General features: G+C 36.5%; 2 protein-coding genes and 1 long non-coding RNA gene across 4 annotated transcripts in view; 2 read left to right on the top strand and 1 right to left on the bottom strand.

The window, feature by feature from the left end:
- LOC120535852 (alpha-2-macroglobulin-like protein 1) overlaps window positions 1-1,234 on the top strand; it is a 117,030-nt gene extending 115,796 nt beyond the window's left edge. The window contains exon 36 of the mRNA XM_039763967.1: window positions 228-1,234. Coding sequence (XP_039619901.1) covers window positions 228-256 — 29 coding nt within the window. The 3' untranslated portion in view covers window positions 257-1,234. The remainder of the gene's footprint in view (window positions 1-227) is intronic.
- A 10,042-nt stretch (window positions 1,235-11,276) lies between these two features.
- LOC120535856 lies at window positions 11,277-13,977 on the bottom strand. The gene is made up of 3 exons (XR_005634979.1): window positions 13,815-13,977; window positions 12,114-12,295; window positions 11,277-11,643 (listed from the first exon to the last, which is right to left on the bottom strand). It is a non-coding gene; the product is annotated as an uncharacterized LOC120535856 (long non-coding RNA).
- Window positions 13,978-14,007: 30 nt separating this feature from the next.
- Window positions 14,008-24,321, top strand: part of LOC120535854 (alpha-2-macroglobulin-like) — a 193,887-nt gene continuing 183,573 nt past the window's right edge. The window contains exons 1-4 of one of the 2 annotated variants that reach the window (XM_039763969.1): window positions 14,008-14,186; window positions 22,702-22,799; window positions 22,977-23,160; window positions 23,617-23,770. In XM_039763969.1, the coding sequence (XP_039619903.1) occupies window positions 22,723-22,799; window positions 22,977-23,160; window positions 23,617-23,770 (415 nt within the window). In that variant the 5' untranslated portion in view covers window positions 14,008-14,186; window positions 22,702-22,722. Of the gene's footprint in view, window positions 14,187-22,679; window positions 22,800-22,976; window positions 23,161-23,616; window positions 23,771-24,321 lie in introns of both variants that reach the window. The other variant, XM_039763970.1, reaches the window with a different exon arrangement.

Here is a 24,321-nt window from a genome sequence, read left to right as displayed (position 1 = left end):
AAGAATAAACGTTTGTAGGCTGTCCAATATTTTGATGTAGAATCAAAATTTATAGTCGATACAAGAACTGTGCACTTTTAGAGCATTGAGCAATTACAAGCATTACCTTGGAAGTAACACCTGGGTATGATTTAAAGGTGTTCCCTGTGAATAGGCCATTAAATCTGGGATTATGTTCTCATGATCTGTTATGCACAAAATATCTCAAAAGACACCTTACTTTTCAGATGGTGAAGAGAAAAGTGATGAATTCTGAAAGAAGAAATATAAATCATCTTAATGTGGACATTCTTTCTCCTGAAGGTCTGTTTTTGGAAACAAAAAAATGTCTTTTTGGAATTCATCAAGCAGTGGTTGGAAACCAGCCTTCTACATGTTCTTTTTATTTTCAGAGCTGGCTGGCATTTCTTTTGAATTGTCAATAAAGAGATGATTACTATTCATAAATAACTACTAGCATTGTGAATGTTCTGTACTGCTTCATGTAAATCACATTCATTCTGGTTTTTATACAGTATTAGCCAAAAGGTGCGTCAGTAAAATCAGGAAACAAAGCTGCACTGCAAGTGTTCATCACTTGTCAATGTGACATTTTCAACCCAACAATATTCATTAATAGTGTATTTATCTAAATAATTGCCAAAAATAAATATCTAGGACACAGATCAACTGACATTCAGGTTTTTAAGTAAAATACCCCTAGTACTTTTTAAATCAGTTAAAGGAAAGGTGCTGCAGAATGCTTCAAAATTTAGTATACATTTGGAAGTGAACTTTGACTGCTCTTTTCCAGAGAAAGGTTCAAAGGCTAATTTTTATAACATAGTATTCAGACAAGCAGGTCATTGAAGTCCACGAAGTACAGATCAAAGTAAAAACATTCCATTTTTTGACATTTTCCTGTAATAATAATAATGCAAGCTCTTTTCTGGTGATTGAGCATCTCTTAACCCAACCAACAGGTAAGTTTTGAACTTGAACAAAATTAATAATTTTCAAATGTGAAGTATTGTTTGTCATTTTTGTTATTTGTCCAGTGGAAGTGAGAGATAACCCATAACGTTATAATTTAAATAGTTTATAATTTACAGGGTCATTCCTGCCACATGTACACTGTATGTTTCATTATTGGAGTCTTTTTAGGAAATAGAAAAACAATGATTGCAGGTTTTGTTCCTCATGCTTTGGCCATAATGGTTTGTGTGCTCCAATAAAAAAAAATTGCTTTCTTGAATAATTTCTTCTCTCCTTGCTTTGTGCGTGCAGTTTTTGAAGTATCTGAAGTTCTCGGCTACCTCCTTCCCAACCCAGGGGTCTCTCCACTTCCACACAGCAGTCAATGCAAGGTGAAAGAGTGAAAAATAAAAACATTGCTGTGCACAAAAAGGGGGCTGAGATTGACTACCATCCCTTCCAAGGTTACATCCTGCCTTGGGCCTAATGCTGTCAGGATAAGATGATCTAAATTAAATTAACGGATTTGAAAATGTTATTTTATGTTATGTTCAAAAAATGATTAAATTTTGCATCAAAATGTAAATCCCTAAATTAAACATGTTCACAAGTTTCTAGCTCATTTTTCAATTACAGCATTCATTTCTCTATTTGAAGCCGAATTTTAGTTAGTACATTATCATGTTTGTAGCCTATTAGCTCACCTTTTAATTCAACAAATAACCTGTGTCAAAACATGGACAGAAACATGTTTATTTTAACTTTTAGCATGTCTAATCATTAAACTGTATACTGTAATAGCCCTCAATAGCCCTACTTTTCCTGTGCAACATTAATCATTTCTTGGAAGTTGCTACTTTCTCACAGCAGTATTCATAACTGCCTTAATCTAAAAAACACAATTAAATTTCTACTTAATGGCTATTTATTAGTCATAACAGTGAGGCCAGCTTTGTTATATGGTTTGGAGACAGTGGCACTGAACAAAAAACAGGAGACGGAAGTGGAGGTGGCAGAGTTAAAGTTGCATTGGGTGTGAGGAGGATGAACAGGATTAAAAATGGCTACATTTGAGAGTCAGCTCAGGCTGGACGGTTTGGAGACAAAGTCAGAGAAGTGAGATTGCGTTGGTCTGGACATGTGCAGAGGAGAGATGCTGGGTATATTAGGAGAAGGATGCTAAGGATAGAGCTGCCAGGGAAGAGGCAAAGAGGAAGGCTTAAGCAAAGGTTTAGGGATGTGGTGAGAGAGGACATGCAGGTGATGGGTGTAACAGAACCAGATGCAGAGGACAGAAACATATGGAAGAAGATGATCCGCTGTGGCAACCCCTAATGGGAGCAGTCGAAAGTAGAAGAAGACGAAGCTAGCTCCTGGTTGTCCAGCAAGTATAATAGGACAACAGGATAACAAAATTTGATTGCCACAAGTGAAAAGGTGTGATAACTAATATCTTCCTGTTCATCATCTTCGTCTTCTTCCTCCATAGCTATTCCCATTTTTATATGGGGTAGGTATTTCTTTTGCCTAACCTTCTCCAGTAGAGGTATTTGCTCCTTACATTTCTACTGCTCAGACCTCACACCTGTGTTGATCATTCATTTCAAATGGGCACAGTAATTGTGCAGTAAAACAGCTTTTTTCATAATCACAAATTTCAAGACAGTCATAAAAATGGAATAGTCCTGTATATTTAAATTGATCAATTCATTTTCAGATTTTTTTTCTCCAATACAGGGATCTACAAGGCTGTGTGGAGACACAGGTTGTTTTTTTCTGCATAATATTTAGTGTTAAACAGAAATGCATGCTGGATTGCAGACCATCGCAGAGACCACATTTACTTGGATAGGTCAAGTTAGCTATCTACTTGTCTTTGGGATCTGCACTTGAATCCATGGAAATAAATGATGACCAGGAATCAAATCTGGTTTAATTTGTTTTGAATTAGCAATACTACCTAAACTAATAAGAAATCATAATTAACTTTATTTTGCATCTTCACTTCAATACCATCAAATCACAAATTTAGAGATTCATGTGAGCAAATCGAATGGTGTGCTGTATATTTTATTGCTTTTTTTTCATGTAACTTTTTGTTAATTTCTATATTTTACACATAAATGTGGGGTACCACTTACACAGACACATTTTAACTTTTTCAGAGACTATGGGATACTAAATAAGATTCCAAACAAGGCCTTTTGAAGCTGAAACATTTAGAAAAAAAATTACTAAACAAAGTTGCAGTTGCAGCCCTAAGAAAATGCTACAATTTATTTTCACAGTGGAAAAGATCTGTGTATATGGAGTTTGTTTATTAAGTAAGTGTTCCAAAAAATAGACGAATAACAAGAAAACAATATCCTATTACTATTATCTGTTTTGTCTTAATTAGTTAACATATGGGTGCTGTCTTGGACAAAGTCATCTAGCCTTCAAATTCTGGACCTTAACACAAATGAAGAGCCAAGAAAAACAATAAAATTGCCAGTTATAATACAGCTGCTTGTATGTTCTATATTAATCTAAGTATTTTTTCCCTGTAATGTTTATGTATTTTGTTCTTGAAATGTTTGTATGAGTGTTTGGGGATAACATAAGCCTTGAAAAAAAAAAAGGTTTTCAGAAAGTGAATGCCCCATAACAAAATATACAGATCTGTCAAAAGATGTCTCGATTTATATTTACAAAAGTTTAGATCTCAGTAAGGATATGTTGACTTTTAACCTATAGATACAAACTGTTTTTATTTCTGAATATTAATTCAGGCTCCATGGGCTATTGCATTTTTCATTTTTGTACTTGTAACTGCAAACATAACAAGATTCAAAATATCATGTACAACCATAATACCTGCCTAGCATTCATTAAATATTTAAGTTAGTTAGTTAGCCACACTTCCGTTGTATTCAACGCTGCATCCCTGCAAGTTATAAAGCTTCCCCTACTTCTCTGTACCCTGTGCCACTTACCCCACTTCTCTCCTTCCTGCTGGAAACTATCTTTCCACTTTTCTTGCTGTCCTTGAGTCGTCCTTGCTCCATATATGTCCTGCTTTTCTTATCATTCTTGATACACCTATTTCACAAAGCTCCATTTGACCAGTCTTTTCTCGCTGATCCTCATTATTAATTGTTCTTGGCCATCTTATTTCCATAATCTGTCTCAAGAATCTTCGGTCAAACATGTCCAGTCTTCTCTTAATTGCTTTGCTAAATGTCCAGATTTCAGCTTCATACAGGGATACCAGTACAACTAGTGCATTGTAGACTCTTAAATTTGTCCACAGTTTGATGCCTCTGTACCTCCAAGGACCTCTTTCTAACATAACAAATACTGCTCTTGCCAAACCTAATCTCTTCACCACATCCATCTCATAACCGCCTTTTGCCTCGATCTTGCTTCCCAAATACAGTATGTGAATCTCTCTACTCTTTATAGCTTGTGGTCTTTCTATTCCAATCTGTTTGTTTCTTCTTGTTCACTAAACTTCATCCATTTTGTTTGGCTATGCTTATATTTAATTCCAGCTTGTGTAATTCCGATCAAAATACTCTTTTAACAGTTTAAGCTTCTACACTTAATGTCTAGACACTATAACACCTTACAGTTTTATTTGTCTTATTTCAAAAGCCAAGACTAATATTATAAGGAACACTCGTGGAGCATTTTGGAAAGAGTAGACATTGGTTTACTGTCATCTAATCCTGGTTTGATTATTTAAAAGCATTCAGCAAAGAGAGTTTGTGTAAATTAAAGTTAAACTTGAAAGCAATGAAGACATTTAACATGAACCAGGGTGGATTGTCATATACAGATCCCCCTGTAATAGGAACTCGTGTCAGTTATTAAAGATTGTCATCACTCTGCCAGAAACACTAATCAAAACACAGGGATAAAATAAAAGATTTTTACTACCCAGAGATACATTCACATCCTCTTTAACAACCCCACAATGTATTTACCGTTAATAAAGCTCCTTCTCCTTCACCATCTCCTTTCACTCCTCCACATGAGTTTCAACCCGTTTGCCTGCTGACTCTGACTCTGCTGACTCAACTTACAGAAACCACTTTATGCAACTCAATTCCTGACAGTAATTCGTCACGCCTTATATGCAGAAGAGGCATATTACAATTGGTGTTCCATGATACTGCAATAAAAATCATAAAATATTCCAGTACAATTCTTACTACAACTGTGTCAGATATTAATCAGCCACTGTAATGATGCTAAAATCTGTTGCTTTTGCGATATTAAAATTGGAAAGGTATCCACGTCACCTCTAATTAACAAATGTAGAATAGGAATGTTTTGATTAGTGTTTCTGGCAGAGTGATGACAATCTTTAATAACTGACACGAGTTCCTATTACAGGGGAATCTGTATATGACAACCCACCCTGGTTTTATGGTAACACAATCCTTTGCTTCTGAGACATTTAAATGAGAAGAGTGCCGTAGTAGTTATGCCAATGTGCAGAATGGGCTTTTTTAGACTAGTATTGCTGCTACAGTGACATTAATCTTAAATGGCTCTCCCAAGCTCCTATTGCAGGAGGTTCCATGGATTACAGCCCACCCTGGTTTTATCCTGACAAAATCCTTATTTTCTGCATTATTTAATACAGAAAAGTGCCTACCTTAGCTCTTATGTCTAACCTGTGATCTGGCATATTTGGGTTCATGTTGCGGGTGCAGTTAAATCAATCCTAGATGTCTGGCATCAGTTCCTATGAAAGGAGGGTCTCTAGATTACAGTCCACACTGGTTTTATGCTGACACAATCCTTAGCTTCTGAGATATAAAAATTAGCATTCACAGCCACATGTATGTCTATATTCATAACTGTCATGGTTATGCTATTCCCAAATATCCCAAGAAGCATAAAAATCTTACCTTTTTGAGTCTTCAAAAGTAATTTTCCCACTGCACTCCATCGCACTTATCTTTGAATAAAAATTATCATTAAATCTGTAATTTCCAGTAATCAACGTCAAGTAAAAGGTTGTGAGGCTTTAATATATTTACATTTATTTTGGAACTGAACTAACACATTGATCCAGATTTTAAACTTAACTTTAAAAATGTTTTTTTTTGGGTAGATGCAATAATTACATATTCATTTTTTAGTGATTTTTAAATCCTTTAATTGCTACACACAATTTCTTGTATTAGGAATTTGTCATTTCTTGCATACCCCAACTTATGTTATTAGGTCATTTGCCACATAGTATGTTCAGCTGTGTTTGGCCCCTTTGAGCATGTATCATCGTCTCTGTGTTCTGATTTCGTGAAACGCCTGAATCCTACAAATTGCTCCCGGATAGTGTCCCCTCTCGATTAGTCAAGAGGTTTTTTGATTCTGTCGGACCAAGTGTTGTTACTTTAATAAATGCTAGTTTGATTTCTGGTTGGTGCTCCTGCTGCCTAGAAACTCACTGAGGTGCAGAAACTTGTTAAAAACAAAACAATGGCCCACTAAAGTGTCAAATTTCAGGCCAATTTCTAAACTGCCTTTTTTATCTAAACTCTTGGTTGTGGTTACTCAAATATTTCTGGATGAAAACAGAGAGAGAGTGTGGGAACATGCGCTGATAGCGTGTTGCCGCATCCACCATACACCGAACCACCAGGATTGGGACACGAGTGCAGTGGGTGACACCTCAGCACCACACCAGACCAGTGTAAATTTTTTACAGTGGCTGGAGTGCCAATTCTGCCCCCAACCCCCACATTTTCCCTGCAAGTTAGTGGACCTACTTGCACGGCTGGATGCAGATTAACGTCATGCCCAGGAGGGAGCAATTGCAGGTTGAGGGCCTTGCTCAAGGGTGTTCTGGAAAAATTCCAAACCAGATACAGATCTTCTTACAGCACTGAAACAGTCTTGTTAAAGGTTTACAATGACCTCCTCCTAACTACAAATGCTGGAGATGCTGCCATTCTTGTACTGCTAGATCTTGCCTCAGCTTTTGATACTGTGCATCTTATGATTCTTATATTGCACCTTGAACAGTTTGTAGGCATCCAAGGTAATGCCCTGAAATGGTTTAAATCATATCTAAGCAATAGGAGCTTTTCTATTCTTTTGGGTGAGTTTTCATCCTCTTTAGCTCTACTTACTTGCAGGGTTCCATCCTTGGACCAGTTCTCTTTTTGATATGCATGTTACCTTTAGGCTCTAACATTAACAAGTATGGCTTCTCCTTTCACTGCTGTGCTGATGACACTCAAATCTATTTGCCACTAAAATCAATGCGAGACAATACAGACCCTCTATGCATGCTTGAATGATATTAAAACGTGGATGGCAATGAATTTTCTTAAACTAAATGTTAATAAAACTGAGATTGTGGTTTCCAAAAGTTCAGAAGGTTTGAGTGTCTCTGATGTTACTCTTAGATCCCTTGCCATATATACGTATCATAAAGCTTCAGTTAGGAACCCAGGCGTGATCTTTGACAGCTCAGTCAACCTCAACAGATAAATTGTGAGGTTAAATGAAGCTTTTTCCAGCTGAGACTTTAAGGTAAAGGTTTTTCCTTCTTTCGGTGATCTTGAAAAGGCCGCCCAAGCTTTTATAACATCTCATTTGGACTATTGTAGTTCTTTGTATGTAGGTGTTGATCAGGGGCCTCATGCATAAACGGTGCGTATGCACAGAAATGCTGCATAAGAACATTTCCATGTTCAAATCGCGATGTATAAAACCTACACTTGGCGTAAAGCCATGTACATTTCCACAGTACCTCATACCCTGTTGTATGCAAGTTCTCCGCTCAGTTTTGCAGACTGGCGGCACCCAGTGTCAAAGCAATGCTACTGTTCCGGTATGGTTACTCTTTATTTCCCTGACACGGCTTTATAAATGCACTGAAACTAACCGCATATTGTTTATTAGTGTAATGCAGGGGTGTCCACACTTTTTCAACTTGCAAGCTACTTTTAAAATGACTAGGTGGAAATGATCTACCTACATTAAAAATTCTATAATATGTATATTATATATATATATATATATCTACAGTATATATATAATATATACACACACACAGACCCACTGAGTATACTTTATACATAAAATATATGTTGTACCTTGCATAACTGAATAACCTTTATGACACAATAACAATTCAATACATTTATGGTCACTACAGTATTTGGATTTAATAATCTTCATGTGGGAAAAGGCTGACTCTCATAAATAAGTAGAGCCGAATAATGCAGTCAAGGAGTTTTGAATTCAGCCGAGTGAAAATTGATGGCTGTCCGATTAATTGCGATTTTAGTTCTCTCTCTTTTTCTTTCTCAGATCGCTTTTTGGAAGGAAGTCAGTTTCAGAGTTTATGAACAGTTCGAAAGTGCCTTTCCACATTTTCTTTCTTAGGAATAGCAATGATAGATTGACAGATCAGTCAAATGCACTTCGATTGTGATATTGTGAGAAAAAAATCCTCTTCCAGTTCCACATCCAGCCCATACTCTCCCAAAACAATTATTTTTTATTTTTTAGTTTTGCAGTAGCTCGCATGTTTAATAGTGCATGCGGGATGACCAGTGTGTTATAAGAGAAGAGATCTCAGACTGGCCGCCCTGTATGTGAATCAAGTTGCAAGAGCCATAGGGAAGATATATGATAGACTAACGTTTAGAAAAAATTTTTTTGGAATGTAACGCGATCTATCTGCACTACCTTTGCGATCTACTGGTCGATTGCAATCGACGCATTGGGCACCCCTGGTGTAATACATCTGATTGTAATTAACTGGTAACAATATAATGGTCCAGGGAATAGCCATAGTATTCCAAATACCATAACTGCTTTAGCGTTGTTACTCTAACTGCCCCTTTTTCTCCTTCTTTCAGCTGCTCCCGTTTTAGGTGTTTACACAGCGGATCATCTTTTTCCATATTCCTCTCACTGCACCACTCGGAGTATTTATATCACTGTAATTGAGTGGGGAATCACAACAGCACCTGAACGGAAAGAGAATTATTGGTATACAGCATCAAGCACATGCTGCCTCAGCCACGGCAAAATGCTTCAGAGACTTTCTTGTACGGACCTCGCGGTTCAGAAACAGTTTCATCCCAAGAACTATAAATGCACTCAATCAAGTGCTCCTTGCAGAACTGTTTGTACTTATAAGTACAATCACCTCACTGTAAACTTGCACTACAGTTTTAATATTGCACAACCTGCGCCACTTTATAAAGCACGTATTTACATATGATGACGATAATTTTTAAGAGGAAATGCAGTAAAATATGTTGGTTATATTATTTATGTTACCAGCAATGTGTCATATAGATAAAACTTTAACTTCATTTAAATAATCTGTATTGTTAATAATTAAACATGTGAGGACACGGTGCCGCAGCGCTAGCAAGTTCACAGATTGATCCTACCTTGTGCTGTATTCTTTCTGGGGCTGATACGACACTGGAAGGATAGATGGATAGAATAATTAAACATGTACTACAAAGATATTTCAATGCTCCTTAAAAACTTTGAAGAATTCTTGTTGATGGCTTACAGAGCTGATTGTGTGGCAATTGGGTATTTGGAGAAAGAAAATTAAGGACAGGAATTGGAGATTAGTACATTTGAAAGAGACAGTACTGCTACAATAATTTCATCGAAGGTTGCACACAATCACACACTGTGTTCCTCTGTTTAATGACATGCTTTAACTCCTATCATCATGAAAAAGATATCACTTATATATCTCAGTATTTTAATTATTCAGAGAGCTGTAATATCACGAATGTAATGGATTCTGTGTCCAGTCGGAGAAAGAAAAAGCAGAAGCACGTAGTGATTCACACACATAGAACAAAAGATCAAATACAAAACAAAGCATTTAATGTGCTACTTTAGTTACAATGGGAGTTGAGAAATTGGAAATTAAACGATTTTAAGATGAAATTTATGATGTTCTACTTTAATGACAAAATTAACTACGTGATTAAAGTGGAAATTTTGAGATTGAAGTTAATATTTCGTGCTTTTTTCCTACTGTGTGCCTTTTTTTTTCTCTGTACCCTAATAAGCTTTCATATGACACATAGACGGTGGGCTACAACTCGGCTTTTCACGGGCGACTTTGATATGTGATGTCTTTTTTATGTCAGGCACTGTGCAACTTTGTGAACTTGAGCTTTCAAGTTTCTCCAACACACTATGTCACTCGATCAACTTCCTTGTGTTGATTATACCACTGTTTAAGCCAACAAATAGTATGTTTCTCTTTACCTCGAGTTGGTATTCGCTGAAATTCTTATATTTTCCCTCTTTCTTTTGTCATTGTCTTTTCACAGAACGCTGAGCTTAAGGGCTATTTATATTGATTTGCATATTCAAAGAGGCGTAATTCTGGGAGGAGACGGGGTGGGACAGAAGGCGCGTGCATGTGCGTTACTTTTCACGCTGATTGGGATTTATGGAGCGGAAGAATGCGGAAGTGGGTGAGTGCACAGATTTATGCATCTGAATTTTTCTGTGCGTAAGCACATTTCGGCTTTTGTGCTTACGTCATGTTATAGTGCGAATTCTACGCACTGCGCTATGCATGAGGCCCCAGGTCTTGTTACGACACCTACAACTATTCCACAAATTTGCTGTTCGTCTATTGAAGGTTTTCGTAAGCATGACCATATTTCACCAATACTAACCTTGCTTCATTGGCTTCTGGTCCGCTTCAGGATTGATTTTAAAATTCCATTACTTGTTTTCAAATGTTTGAATGGATCAGCCCCATCTTGACTCTTGGAACCTCTTCACTTGTATGTACCAACAAGAGCACTGGGGTCTACTAGCCAGATGCTCTTAGTTGTGCCAGGGTCGAGGCTGAAGCAAAGGAGGAATCAGTATTTGTGGTGGCTGCTCCTTTTCTCTGTAATGGCTCACCTTATTATATTAGGTCTGCTCCAACACTGGCCATTTTTAAGTCTTCATTAAAGTCTTACAGTATTTCTTCTCACTGCCATTAAACCCTGCATTATGTTTGTATATGTTGGCTCATGTACATTCATGATTATGAATATGTTTGTATGGGTGTGAGTACAATGAGTTTATGTTTTATATAGTGGTTGGTTATGCTTGCAGTTTTGTGATATGTACATACTGTATATTTTAACTGTTTCTTTTGCTCTTTCTTGTATAACACTTTGGTTCAGTTTTGGCTGTTGTAAATGTACATTATAAATAAAAATTGCCTTGCCCTGTCTTATAAAACATTATTTTAATACATAACACTAAGAAGTGCTGATCTGAGACAATGGACTGCAAAGATCAAGTTGGTTTGCAACATTTAATACAATAAAGTTAATATATAAAATATAGAACAAGAATTGTAGGTTGTAACTGAACAATGAGGGGCATGTATGTTTATGTTACATTTTCTCACAAAACACGGTGATTTTCCTTTTTTCTCTCATGTTATCTAAAAACAGGTGCATGTCTTCCATATATGAAAAAAGGATGATGAAGGGTCTAAGGACATATTCCATTCTCCTCTTATTCTGGAAATTCAGATAGCAAATCAGATTTCTAAAGGGCCTCCTCAATGACACCATTCTCCATTGACAGTAATAAAGGGAGTGAGACTTGCTCCCTGAACACAGACTGATTCTCAGCACACCACTTCTCTACCTTGGTAAGATGACGAAGGATTCTGTGTTGCTGTAATATGTTATATGAAAAAAAAAGAAAGAAAATTCTTTAAGTAGTCATCATTAAGCTTATAGTCTTTTCCTCCACATTTACAAGGAATGTAAGAAAAAGGAAAGCAAAAAAATAATTTACAGTATATTCTTAATTTGTTACACATTATTAATATTACTGCTTTCAATTCAAGATTCTACAAGTCTTCCATGTTTCTTACAATACATTATTATTAACACAATACACAATGCATTCAAAATTTTCTAAGGCCATTAAGATTTGTATTTCTGTGTCAGAAGACGTAAAACAGGCTTTTAGTCTTTTGGGCTTTGACTCCTACTGTTTAACAATTACGCGTATGTATCTGAGACAAGCATTCCAAGTCTTTTTACACATTTTATTCACTATAGAATAGGTATTGTAAGCCAGCGTCAACAAAACGTAATTCATCTTTCTATTTGGAAGTTTAGAAATTGATGTGTCTGTACCTGCTCATCAGTGCCTTATGCAGGATGTTGAAGAAGGGAGGCTGATGTTTCATCTAAAAAATGTAACACCTGCATGAAAGCAGTGCTATGTAATAGAATAGCAAGACATTTTTTCACTTCAGATGTGGTGCAAGTCTTTACTCATCTTCTGGCTTTTCATTAAGGCTCAATAGAGTCTAAACCTGAAAACAGAAAAAATAATATTTACCTAAGGAAATGCTAAAAAAGACCCAAAAGATAAGCACAAAAATGACCCTGTCCTGGCTGTCCATTATCGCTGTACTTTTTTGTGCTTGATTCTTGGCCTTTATTTAGAAAAGTGTTCACTCGCTCAGTCTGATGTGAGCAGTTACTACAGTGTTTTCAAAAAAAAACACTGTGTTTATAATGGTGAACATTTTGATTTTTTTGTCTTTGATTTACAACATGGCTAAGTATATTTGCTCCATTACCACAGAACTGAATGAAAATTGTTAAAGAAAATTAAAATTTCATTTACCCCTTGGGGCTGGAGTTCTCAAGCAACAGTCTACACCAGCACTTCCTCAAAGCTGGCATGTCATTCTTGTGAATTTCCCCTTGGGATTAATAAAGTATCTATCTATCTATCTATCTATCTATCTATCTATCTATCTATCTATCTATCTATCTATCTATCTATCTATCTAAAGAGGATCAAGCAGAGTCAAGTTCTTAAAAGGAGTTTAATGTTACAAAAATATTTATGCAAACCATTACAAACATAGATTTAAAATATGTGGATTTTGAAAGGTAGGTGTTTCTGGAACATCAAAACCACAAGGGACAGTATGCTAAAAGCAAAAAAAAAAAAATACAAATATAATAAAATAAAATAAACATAACACAAATATTCAACACAAATTGTAGAAGGTGACAAAAATGGGAACCAGCAACCAGATATAATCCCCCCTCCACAAATGCTTTTTGCTTCTGTAATTCTAATTGCTTTTGAGTTCTTTGATCAAACAGCAGTGAATCACAACGAATGAAAATATTAACACAACTAACAATTAATACTAAATGTTCCCAGATAAACACTGCGGTCTCACTGCTCCATCGGTTTTAAAGTGGGATTCAATTCTCTCTGATCTTTTTAGCATATTTTTCAATGCACTGTAAAACTGAAATATCTTTCAAATTAAAACTTAAAGTCAGTCATTCCCCAAACCGCTACAGGGATCTGCTGGAGCCAGTCCCTTACAACACAGGGCGCATGGCAGGAACAAATTGCTGGTCACAGGGCACACACACCAATCACATACTAGGGACAATTTTAGGATCGCCAATGCACCTAACCTGCATGTCTTTGGACTGTGGGAGGAAACCGGGCAGACACAGGGAGAACATGCACACTCCATGCAGGGAGGACCCTGGAAGCGAATCCGGGTCTTAACTGCGAGGCAGCAGCGCTAACGTTATCGTGCTTTCTATAAATAGCTAACTTAACTACTGAAAAATCAAGTTAAATAAGATATTTAACAAACGTTAATGACGACGATAAACAAATACCTTTCATATCGTACACTAACATTGCGGATACGCTACATAACGTCTCATAAATAAGTTAAAAAGTTAATTTAACTTGGATTCGTTATATATAATCGTACATCTCATTAGTTTTGTTTAATGGATCTAAAATTTCTCTAAATATACTGAGCTTTTTATTCTGTGAGTCCATACTTGATTATGTTGTGCCATTGTTCCGTGTCAAAAAAAGCTTTAAGCTCCGTTTCTTTTTGGAACTAGAACTGTACTGCCACTCTTCTCCTTCTCTTTCTACGGACTGTGGGAGGTCGTGGGCGTGGAAAGCAGAGTGTGCGACCTGCAGTCGGATACAATTGGACCCTTCTCAACTCTTGCTGGTTTCTCACGCTCACCCAGTACCTCCTTTTAAGTTTTGATCGCATGTATTTTACACAATTACAATTATATTGGGTTATATAGACGGCACACAGAAACCAAAACCGTGCGAGCAACTTTATTTATTTTTGTTCAAGCCAACCAAAAAAAAAAAAAATTGATTGCAGCCGTCTGGAGCTGGAACTGAAACATGTAAGTACTGGAACTGAAATATGTAAGTCTTTTTTTTTTTGATGTTCGCTTTCATTCCGACTGAGACATATTATGATGTGCGTTGTTTCGAGTCAGAGTTACCGAGATAAAGTTAGCTTGACGTTCGACATTCGTTTGACATTTGGACTTTGAGGTGTCACATCTACGAAACGAACATAGCGGCGTCATTAAAACGATGGCAAAATTCACATTTTCCCATGATGTGTTTACAAATGTTCCTTTTTTCAGAAATTTCTGTATTTTTGTAATAATCAAAATTAGCTCTCAAAACGCAATAAAAGTCAGAATTTGGTCCGAAATGGGTGCAAATACACATAACATTGTCGCGAATGTATAAAATACTACTATGCACTGTCATGTTAGTATTGGCGTCTTTTATTTTGAAATGCATACCTACGGTTTGAGAAGCGAGTCTGTTCTGCCAGGCTTCACAAGTTCAGGGGTCCTTTTACATGTCATTTTAAGGGTCTTTGATTGAACAAAAGGGTAAACTGAGTTGTTTTTGGATAGATGTCAGTTATAGCTTTTACGAACTTAACTTTAGTTAACTTTTGCGTTTTGAGAGGGATATTTTTGGCAATAGGGAACGCTTGTAAACACATTGTTGGATTAGTTGGTTTTAATTGCATGGTATTATTTCGAAGACACGAAACCTTAAAGTCCTAAATGCCATACGAATGTCGAACGTCAAGGTAACTTTACCTCGGTTTTAGACCGTGGGTTCATTTCCACGTAAAGGAAAAAAATGTGTTTTTTTAAAGATTAGTGGGGTGACATGGACACAGCTTTTTATTTTAAAACTACGCAGGATACGTTTATCATTCTCTATTTTAAAATGCGTTATGAAAATGGATAAAATGGCATACAAAACAAAGTCCAGGATACGGAATGGAAGAACGACGGACATCGAAATGAACGGCGACAATCGAGAAGAATGTAAAATAATCGAACATTCCAAAAACTTGCCAGGCTGCATTTTTTGGTGCTAAACAAAATAAGTTGTTACAAAAATAGAAAAGTTAACCTTGTTGCATGTAAGCCACCATTGTGATAAAATACATTATAACTTCCAGAGGAAGTGGAAGAAGTAACCATTTAGAAAATATTAGAAGTATTAACATCCATCCCGCTATATCCAATCCCAGCTAATACAGACAGGAACAAACCCCAGGCAGGGTGCCAGCCCACCACAGGGCACACACACACACACACACACACACACACACACACGACACAATTTAGGATCGCGAATGCACCTAACCTGCATGTCTTTGGACTGTGATAGGAAACCGGAGCACCCTTAGGAAAGCCACGCAGACACCATGCAAACTCCACAGGAGGACCCGGGAAGCAAACCCAGGTCTCCTAACTGCGAGGCAACAGCGCTACCACTGCACCACCTGCCACCCTATCAGCTCATCTTTAACTTATATTTTAATTTGCATGTTCTTTTAGAACCATCAGTTAGCGTGTTTCACTAGTATTTAATAAGTTGTAAAAAGTTAAATGAATGATTCACAAATTTAATAAGTGTTGAATTCAAGATAAGGCACCTAAATGAGTGTTTGAAAAGGAGTTAGAATTTATGTCATTTCCACATGCTTTCACTATATTGTAGGACTTACATTATGGAGTAAGATCGCGGTCAAAAATAACTCGCAATAATTTAAGTCAAATTTACATTTGTCAGTTATGCCTGTGCTTATGAAAGTTATGCTTGCTGCTGAAAATTATGCCAGCACTCCTAAAACTTAACTTGGTTCTGAAAATTACAATTCTCAGGTGTGAACAAACTGTCAAAAGTACGTAATTGGAAGCACAATACATTTGCTATCGAAGAAGAAACAATTAATATTTGTTACTACGCATGCGCCATAAAGGTAGACTACTGGAGTTATTTTTGACAGCGATCGCACTTCATACTTAGTCCCCTTACAGAGGCTCCAAAAGGCAAAATTTAAAAAACCACAAGGGGCATGCTGCTGAGCACCGAACGAATTTCACAACTCAACCAAACACAGTTTAGGGATAAAATAAAAGATTTTTATTACCCAGAGAGACATTTTCAGCCTTTTTAACAACACCATAATATATTTACCGTTAATAAAGCTCCTTCTCCTCCTCCATCTCCTTTCACTCCTCCACATGAGTTTCAGCCCTCTGCCCACTGACTCAACTTACAGAAACCACTTTACGCAACTCAGTTCCTGACAGTAATTCCTCACACCTTATATGCAGATGAGGCATATTACGGTTGGTGTTTCATGATACTGTAATAAAAATCATAAAATATTCCACCACAGTTCTTACTACAACTGTGTCTACAGATATTAATCAGCCAGTGTAACGATGCTGAAATTAACAAACAGTACGTTTTAAACTTTATATAATGTCTTAGCCGAGTGTCCAGATGTTTGATGTTGTTGAATGTTCCCAACCTTCGGATTTCGCCACTCTTGGTTATAGATTTGGGGATGTGGAATTATGATCTCCCCCTCTCTTGGAGGATATGAATATATATACTAAACAGACGTAAAGATAGGGGGCTTTGCACAATATAAACTTCTGAAGCAGCCCCCTCGTGAGTTTTTTTTTTTTAACGCTTACGATTTTGCTATGGAAGCACTGCGTTAGATTGATGACTGAGCATAAAAAATGTTATGCCCTGATAATGGAGGAATTTTTAGGACAAAAATAAATAAGCAAAATAAATCAAAAACTGTTAAATATGAAAATAAATACATAATAACATTAAATATAGGAATGTGCATGTTCTCCTAGTGACATAAAGGAATAAGGGACAAGAGGCATATTTCCTGACCCATTTAATTATGTATACTTGCATTTCATGTTGTTATTATTTATTTAGTGTTTATCCATGCGTCCATCCAGTTTCTAAACCCACTTTTATCCTGAGCAGAGGCAGACTCACAGGGAAGCTGGAGCCTGTCCCAGGAAGTATTAAGCACTTTTCTTTTCTGTTGTCTGTGCCAATTAAATATCACATACATGTCATTCATCAGATTACAGTGTGCCAGCATTGACAGTCAGTTTAACTCACGTAACCATATTGGGACAAGAAAAACACACCTGAAATTTTAAAAAGGCATCCATCTTGTCACAAAGTTATTAAAATTAGTGCCATTTAACCCTTTGCAATGGCAACTGAGCATCACAGTGAAACCTATTCATTGGGTATGGCAAGTTTGCCATCCAGTTTGACCCATGAACTCACTTTCAGCCAGGAAAATCTGAACTGCAACATAAAAGAGGAATCTTCCCACAAAACTATGAAAATAAGGGTGGCATAACTCTCTGCAGCACCTGTTAAATATCAATGTTAATCCTAGTCATTAAAAATAGGAATGTAACATGTTTGCCTGTCAGTTTGAAACAGGTAGTCACATTGGTCTATGCAAAACTCAACTGCAACTTAACAAAGGCATCTGCATTTTCTCAAAACTGTGACAGCTAGGGTGGTCCAACACCATTTAACCTTTTACAGGGCCCATTAAACATCACAGTTAATTTCCTTCATTGCCAAGTTTGCCAGTCAGTCTGACCATTGTAACTGCACTGGGACAGCAAACCTCAACTGCACTTCAACAAAGGTATTCACTTTTCTCTATAAATCAGAGTGGGTCAACGGTAGACAACCCTGTATAATGCCAGTCAAGCATCACGTTGAAATCTGTTCATTTGATATACAGTATGGGAATATAACAAATTTTCCAGTCCATTTGACCCGTGTACCCAAAGTTCAACTGCAATTTAACAAAGATATCTTTATTTTCTCAGAACTAGTGTAGCCCAATGCCATCTAACCATCTGCAGTACCCATTAGACATCTAAATCCAAGGGAATGTGCCAACTTTGCCTGTCAATTTGACCCTTGTACCCAACTCATATATAACAAAGGCATCTGTCTTGTCACAAAACCGTGAAAATGAGGACTGCCCAATATCACCTAATGCTTTACTGTGCCCATTAAACATCATATGGGCAGCACGGTGGCACAGTGGTAGTGCTGCTGCCTCGCAGTTAGGAGACCTGGTCCTCCTTGCGTGGAGTTTGTATGTTCTCCCCGTGTCTGTGTGGGCTTCCTCCCACAGTCCAAAGACATGCAGGTTAGGTGGATTGGTGATTCTAAATTGGCCTTAATGTGTGCTTGGTGTGTAGGTGTGTTCGTGTGTGTCCTGCGGTGGGTTGGCACCCTGCCCAGGATTGGTTCCTGCCTTGTGCCCTGTGTTGGCTGGGATTGGCTCCAGCAGACCCCTGTGACCCTGTGTTCGGATTCAGCAGGATGGAAAATGGATGGATAGATTAAACATCATAATACCTATTATTTAATAGATATGACAGCATGCCAAGTTTGTCATTGAGCTGAGAAAAACTGAACTGCCCTTTAATAAAGGCACCTGTCTTCTCGCAAAACTTTGAAAATTAAGTTGGTCCAATTTGATGTAACTCCTTTGTATCCGATCAAGTAGAGAATGTGAAGAACATTTCTTTTTTCAAATAAAGGGCCCATTTTAGTTGATGCACGTTAATATCTTTTTATGCTGCAGAATATTATGACTGACTGTTAATGATGAATAAATAACTGGTTTGCAAGTGTTGTGTAAATAAGCAAATAACTTCAGGCTCACATGAAATGGTCATGTTGTCCTCATATCTCCGTGGGCTTTACGCCAGACCTCCTGAAGACTTGTAGGTGAAGTAAACAGAGAGTCCAATGGTGCACCCCCGTGATGGATTGGCATCACAGCCAGGGCTGATTCCCCACGGATGTTCATTAAATGCTACTAGGAAAAACTCTGCTCCCCGTGACCTCTAGTTAGATCATAAACATGCAACACCGAGACGGCAACTAAACCGACAACCAAAGCTTTTGTCCATATATATGAAGAAGGATCGCAGCCATCCACTTTTGTGGCACATACATACTGTAGTAACAAAAATCGATTGTTTCTTCTTTGATTGAGAATGCTTTGTGTGTCCAGTGACATATCTTTAACAGTTTGTTCACACTTGAGAATTGTACTCGTAAATTTCAGAACCAAGAGTAACTTTCAGAAGTGCAAACAGATTTTTTAAAGCAAGCGTCATTTTCAGAAGCGCAATAGTAACTGACACGTGTGAAATGTAAATTTGACTTAAACTATTACGAGTTAGTTGTGACAGTGATCTTACTCCATATTTCCATCCACTTCACAGGGATGTGCAAGTGTGTAAATATTTGATGAGCTGTGAAAAGTGAAGCAGTACTTTCACAGATTAGATACACTTTGTGAAATGAAGACCAGACACTATAGTTACAGTTTCAGATGACAACAGAATAACGTACCATTACTGGACAATTTCATTCAAATGACTGTTCCAAACCATAACTGATTTGTCAACAATATTCTGCTTAGGTATGTAAAGTTTACAAAATTTCTTTTTCAGTGCCTCAAAGAATGATTTTAGTTTCAAAACAAATTTCTCAGTACTGTGGGAAGTGGCAGGTAACAATATATAAAAAGTAAGCTGAAAAGTTCTTCTTGTCCATAAAGTGTTTATATTAAATAAAGATTTTGTTGACTGGCAAATTTCAAGTTCAAGCTTTTGGAGTAAAATGTATATTATAAGTAAAAATAACGCCAATAGCAGTGCTGAGCAATAAAATAATTTTATTTTTTTTGTGAAAAATATATTTTTGATAATGATGATCAGCTTAGGGTATAGAAAAAAATTTTCACTTGTCTTATTTATACAGAAATAGATAAAGCTTGTGCCCAGTCACACAGCACATAGTCTTTGGTGAACAGCAGCCAGTCACACTGCAGCTTTGCAGTATCTTGTCCCGATGAATTAGACATGCGGCAATTATTAACAACATGGTCTTGAATAGTGTGAGAAGACAACTACATGGCAAGTGAAGCCGAAGTGGAAAATGTGGTAGCTGCTCACAAAGAGATGGTGATGGTTTGGTTCTCACAAATCAGACCATAAACGGATAAACCCAGTATGCAAGATATGCTTCAGCCAATTATCTACAACAAACGGTTATACAATAAATCTATCCCAGCACCTCAAAAGGATACCACCTGATCCAATATGAAGATTGCAAGAAAGCACTTAACTGATGTGGCTAACGACCATTTAAGCAGTGGTGCTGTACCTTAGACAGCAGTCTGTTGTGTCAAAATTTTCAGCCATGGATTTATGTAGCAGAGAATCAGGACATCAACAATGCATCACAAATGCAGTCACCCATTTCATGGTGAAAGGTAGGATGCCAGTGGGTGGGGTCTTAAAAGAAGGCTTCAAGAGACTTTTGAAAGTCCTCGACTTTCTGGCTGTGACGTTGAAAAAAATGGGGTTTCCTGCAGGACTTCCAACACATAAATTAATATATTTTTATGTTTATTCATATTTATTTATTTGTCCGATGTCTTTATACAAGGCAGCTTGCAACAAGTGAGACAAAGTTGGTTTCATTTCTTTTGTTGTTTCCAAATGGGGCACAGCCAGTTTAAATAACTTGGTCAGGGACACGCATCATCTGAAGCAAGCTTTGAACCTACTATCTCAGGATTTGATCTCCAAAGATTTTGCCATGACACTGCACAGACACCATACTGCCTGCAATCTGTGTACTGCTATGTGGTCTACATTACTGTTTAATTTTAACTGCTACTGCTGCCAGAACCTTCTGCTTTTTCTAAGAGACAGAAAAGGTGCTTACACCTTTGTTAAACACATTGACTGTCATCCATCTCTCACTGTAGAGATAACAAAACCACAATATATTCATGTGTTATTAATACTCTATTATTACATCAGCAATATATATAATATGTTTATATTACTATAATATTCACACTTACTTTTTTTACTGTTACATTTGTATTGTTACATTTCTTATTAATTTGAGCTTCTCTAAGTAAGTGCAATTATTTAATTGAAAACTTTTCACTTTTTGTTAAGGAAACTTTCTATGTATATAGTGCACATATGTGTGTTATTTGTTGATAATAATTCATATTTTAAGCTATAATGAATATCTTGTTTATTCAGTTTGTAGTACTAAGATAGTTACTATTACAGTAATATAAAGTTCTATATCGTGATAAATATTTAGAATAATCGATACAGTAAAAATTATTGCGATAATATTTTTGGCCATACTGGCCAGCTCTAGCCATCAGCTCGTCATAATAGATGTTTGCTTTTGTGTAGTGCCTATTCATATTTAGGCAACTTTTTTTGTTTGATCCTGCATAATGTAGTTGTTTTTGCTTGTAAAACTACAGGCTGGAACAATGGTTCAGACCCAGAAGTCCCTTATCAACTATGTGTGCCACTGTCAGCAACCTTTATGTTATGTCTTGTGGGATCCCAGTGCTGATCTACACCACCACTTTGCATTTAATTGGTTTATTTTCTCACACAGAGCAAATGTAGAATCACTGTAGTATTTAACAGTGATAGTATTTTTCAGATAAAAAGTATGCATGTTTTGAGCATAAAGGATTAACTTGTGAGATCACACTCTGTTTTTCCTGTACTTCATCTGTGAAAATCTTTTCTTCCTGGTCCCAATGAACAAAAACAGAAAAGTCGTATCTACTACAATGTTTTTTTTGCAGCTTCTGCTTCTTATATATTCCTGCCAACTTGTATGCATTTTATGTTTTTGCTGTTGTACTTGTTAATTTGATTAATACTTTTCGTGCTTCTGTGTTATTTCTCTTGGTTTTGTTTATTTTTAATTATTTATCATCTATTTCTTGTTCCTTGTGGATGAAGCCTGAAGAAGCAGATCACATGACATTCTAGAGGACCATTGAGATGGTTTCTTTCATGTGATCCTCCAGAAAAAAAGCAGTTTGGGAGCATTGGTTGTGTAAATTATAATACGTGTCAATATAGTGTATAGTAAGAGTTAAAAATGACTCAGATGTCCAACTTGAACATAAATTTGTGGTAGTTGCAATGTGTCTCGCATTTTATGTCTCATAATCAAGTTTCATCTTTCATTTCCCCATTAATAAAAGGACAAATATCTGGGTATGTATATGACTGTCCAGTTGCTATGTACTGTATCTGTTATATGCCATTTGGTATGGGATTTGAAAAAGCAATCCTAATGTTTGTGATGCAGCATCTGTTGGAATGTAAAATACAGTGCATTTATTACTACATGCATTACAGAATACATTCCAATAGATGCTGCACTGCAGATTTAGATTTTGTCCCATCTTACACAGGTAGTAGAGGTGGTACTTAGTAAACAGAAAGCCTCAGAGAGAATTATGACAACAGTCAAAGAGACATATTAGATTTCAAAATTTGTCTTTACTGTTTTTAGAACATTGATGTGAGTGGATTAAAATGAGAGAGTGAGAGTAGGAGAGGTAGATGTGGGGATATAGACAGTTAATTCAGTGTGTTTGTTTTGGTTATAAATCTGGTTTGTATTTTCAGATGTCCATCTTCATTGTTGCAGATTTCAGGAGCTCTCGACATTATGGCCTCCATATGGAATGTGGTTCTGTTATTCTGCTTACAACTACTTAACTTCCTGGCTGAGGGCAATGCTCATCTGTAAGAAAGTATTTACTATGCTTTTACCATCGTACATTTTATAAATTAAGTGGCAAATGCTTTGTTTTTTTGTAAATCATGCCCATTTGTCAGTGTAATCTTAGCAGTCTTTTCAGTAGTTGAACAGAATGGAGAAACTTGTATTTTCTTCCTTTTTATTTTTTCTTGCTGTTTTAGAACCTATATGGTAGCAATTCCTCATCAAATTCATGGAGGAACTATGGAAAAAGTATGTGCCCATCTCCTCCAGCCTAATGAAACTATTTTAATCACCATAACCTTAACAATGGAGAGTGCTAACCTCACTCTTTTGGAGGAAAAAATTAAGGAAAAGGATTTCTACAAATGTATTGAATTTAAGGTGAGGCCATTTAAGAAATTATATTGGCTAGGTCAGCAGGCTGAGGTCTAGTGAATATGTTAGTTGAAGTCAGCCCAAAGGGGTTACACTTCAGTTCCTTTAATTGACACATTAAGTGTTGCTTAATTTGCCAGAGCTCCAACAATATGTTAATGATTTTAAAATACAGGTATGGTTTATAATTTGGTTCATCTAAAAGAAAAGGAATCTTTTAAAAATTAGTAAATAGAATCCACAGAAATATCGTGCCCTGCAAATATTCTTACTTTCAAGCTGAGATATAGACACCTAATAGTTTCATGAGGAAAGAAGAACAAATGTGACAAGCTGGTTCTGGTTAAATGTTAGGCAAATACAAACATTTACTGAGCTTTTATTCAAACAACCAGAAGTACAAAACAAAATAGCAGTTGTCATACAAATCTTTTTCATCATGTATGGTTTTGATTTTTATAGGTTCCAATGAGCAATAAATTTGTTGGACATATTGAGATGAGTCTGAAGGGTGAAAGCTTTGAGGTTGTAGACAAGAAAAAAGTGCTTATTACCCCATCAAAGCCAATGACCTTCATACAGACAGACAAACCCATCTATAAGCCAGGACAAACAGGTACAATGCTTGTTTTGTTAGTTTATTACATTTATTCATTTCTTAATTTTCTAGAGGCTTTTTGTACTGTTTTTCATTATTGTCTTTATATTCTGAACTCTCAAATGCTTAAATTGTATTATGTTTATAAACAAATGACATGCTGTGATCAAAAAGCTAGGGAGTAGCAACAGGATTTCTAAAATAAAACAAAAAACACCTTAGTGTTTACAATGTAATTTTACTGGTACAATGAAGGTTCCCTTCCTATTAATGCCTTATTATAAAATAAACATTGTGTTCAACTACAAACTTTTGTCCTATGTATTGATTCAATTCGACAGTCTTAAGCTGGGATAAGGCAAAGGACTGAGCATTGTCGATGAAGATTTGCTAAATGGTTGTATTTTGCAATGAAAACAGATGGAAACATCTGAACCAAAATTTGATTGCTATACTGAACCCACCATGCTGGGATCAAGTTGGACAAGATGGCTATCAGCGTTTGAGTTGTTTGTAGATGGCAAAGGACTCATTTTAACAGATAATCTATCATAAATGACAAAATCCCC

This window comes from Polypterus senegalus, chromosome 9 (genome assembly GCF_016835505.1).
Source record: "Polypterus senegalus isolate Bchr_013 chromosome 9, ASM1683550v1, whole genome shotgun sequence".
Taxonomy (NCBI): Eukaryota; Metazoa; Chordata; class Cladistia; order Polypteriformes; family Polypteridae; genus Polypterus; species Polypterus senegalus.
The sequence above is the reverse complement of the archived record's forward strand: the minus strand, read 5'-3'. Positions and strand labels throughout refer to the sequence as shown.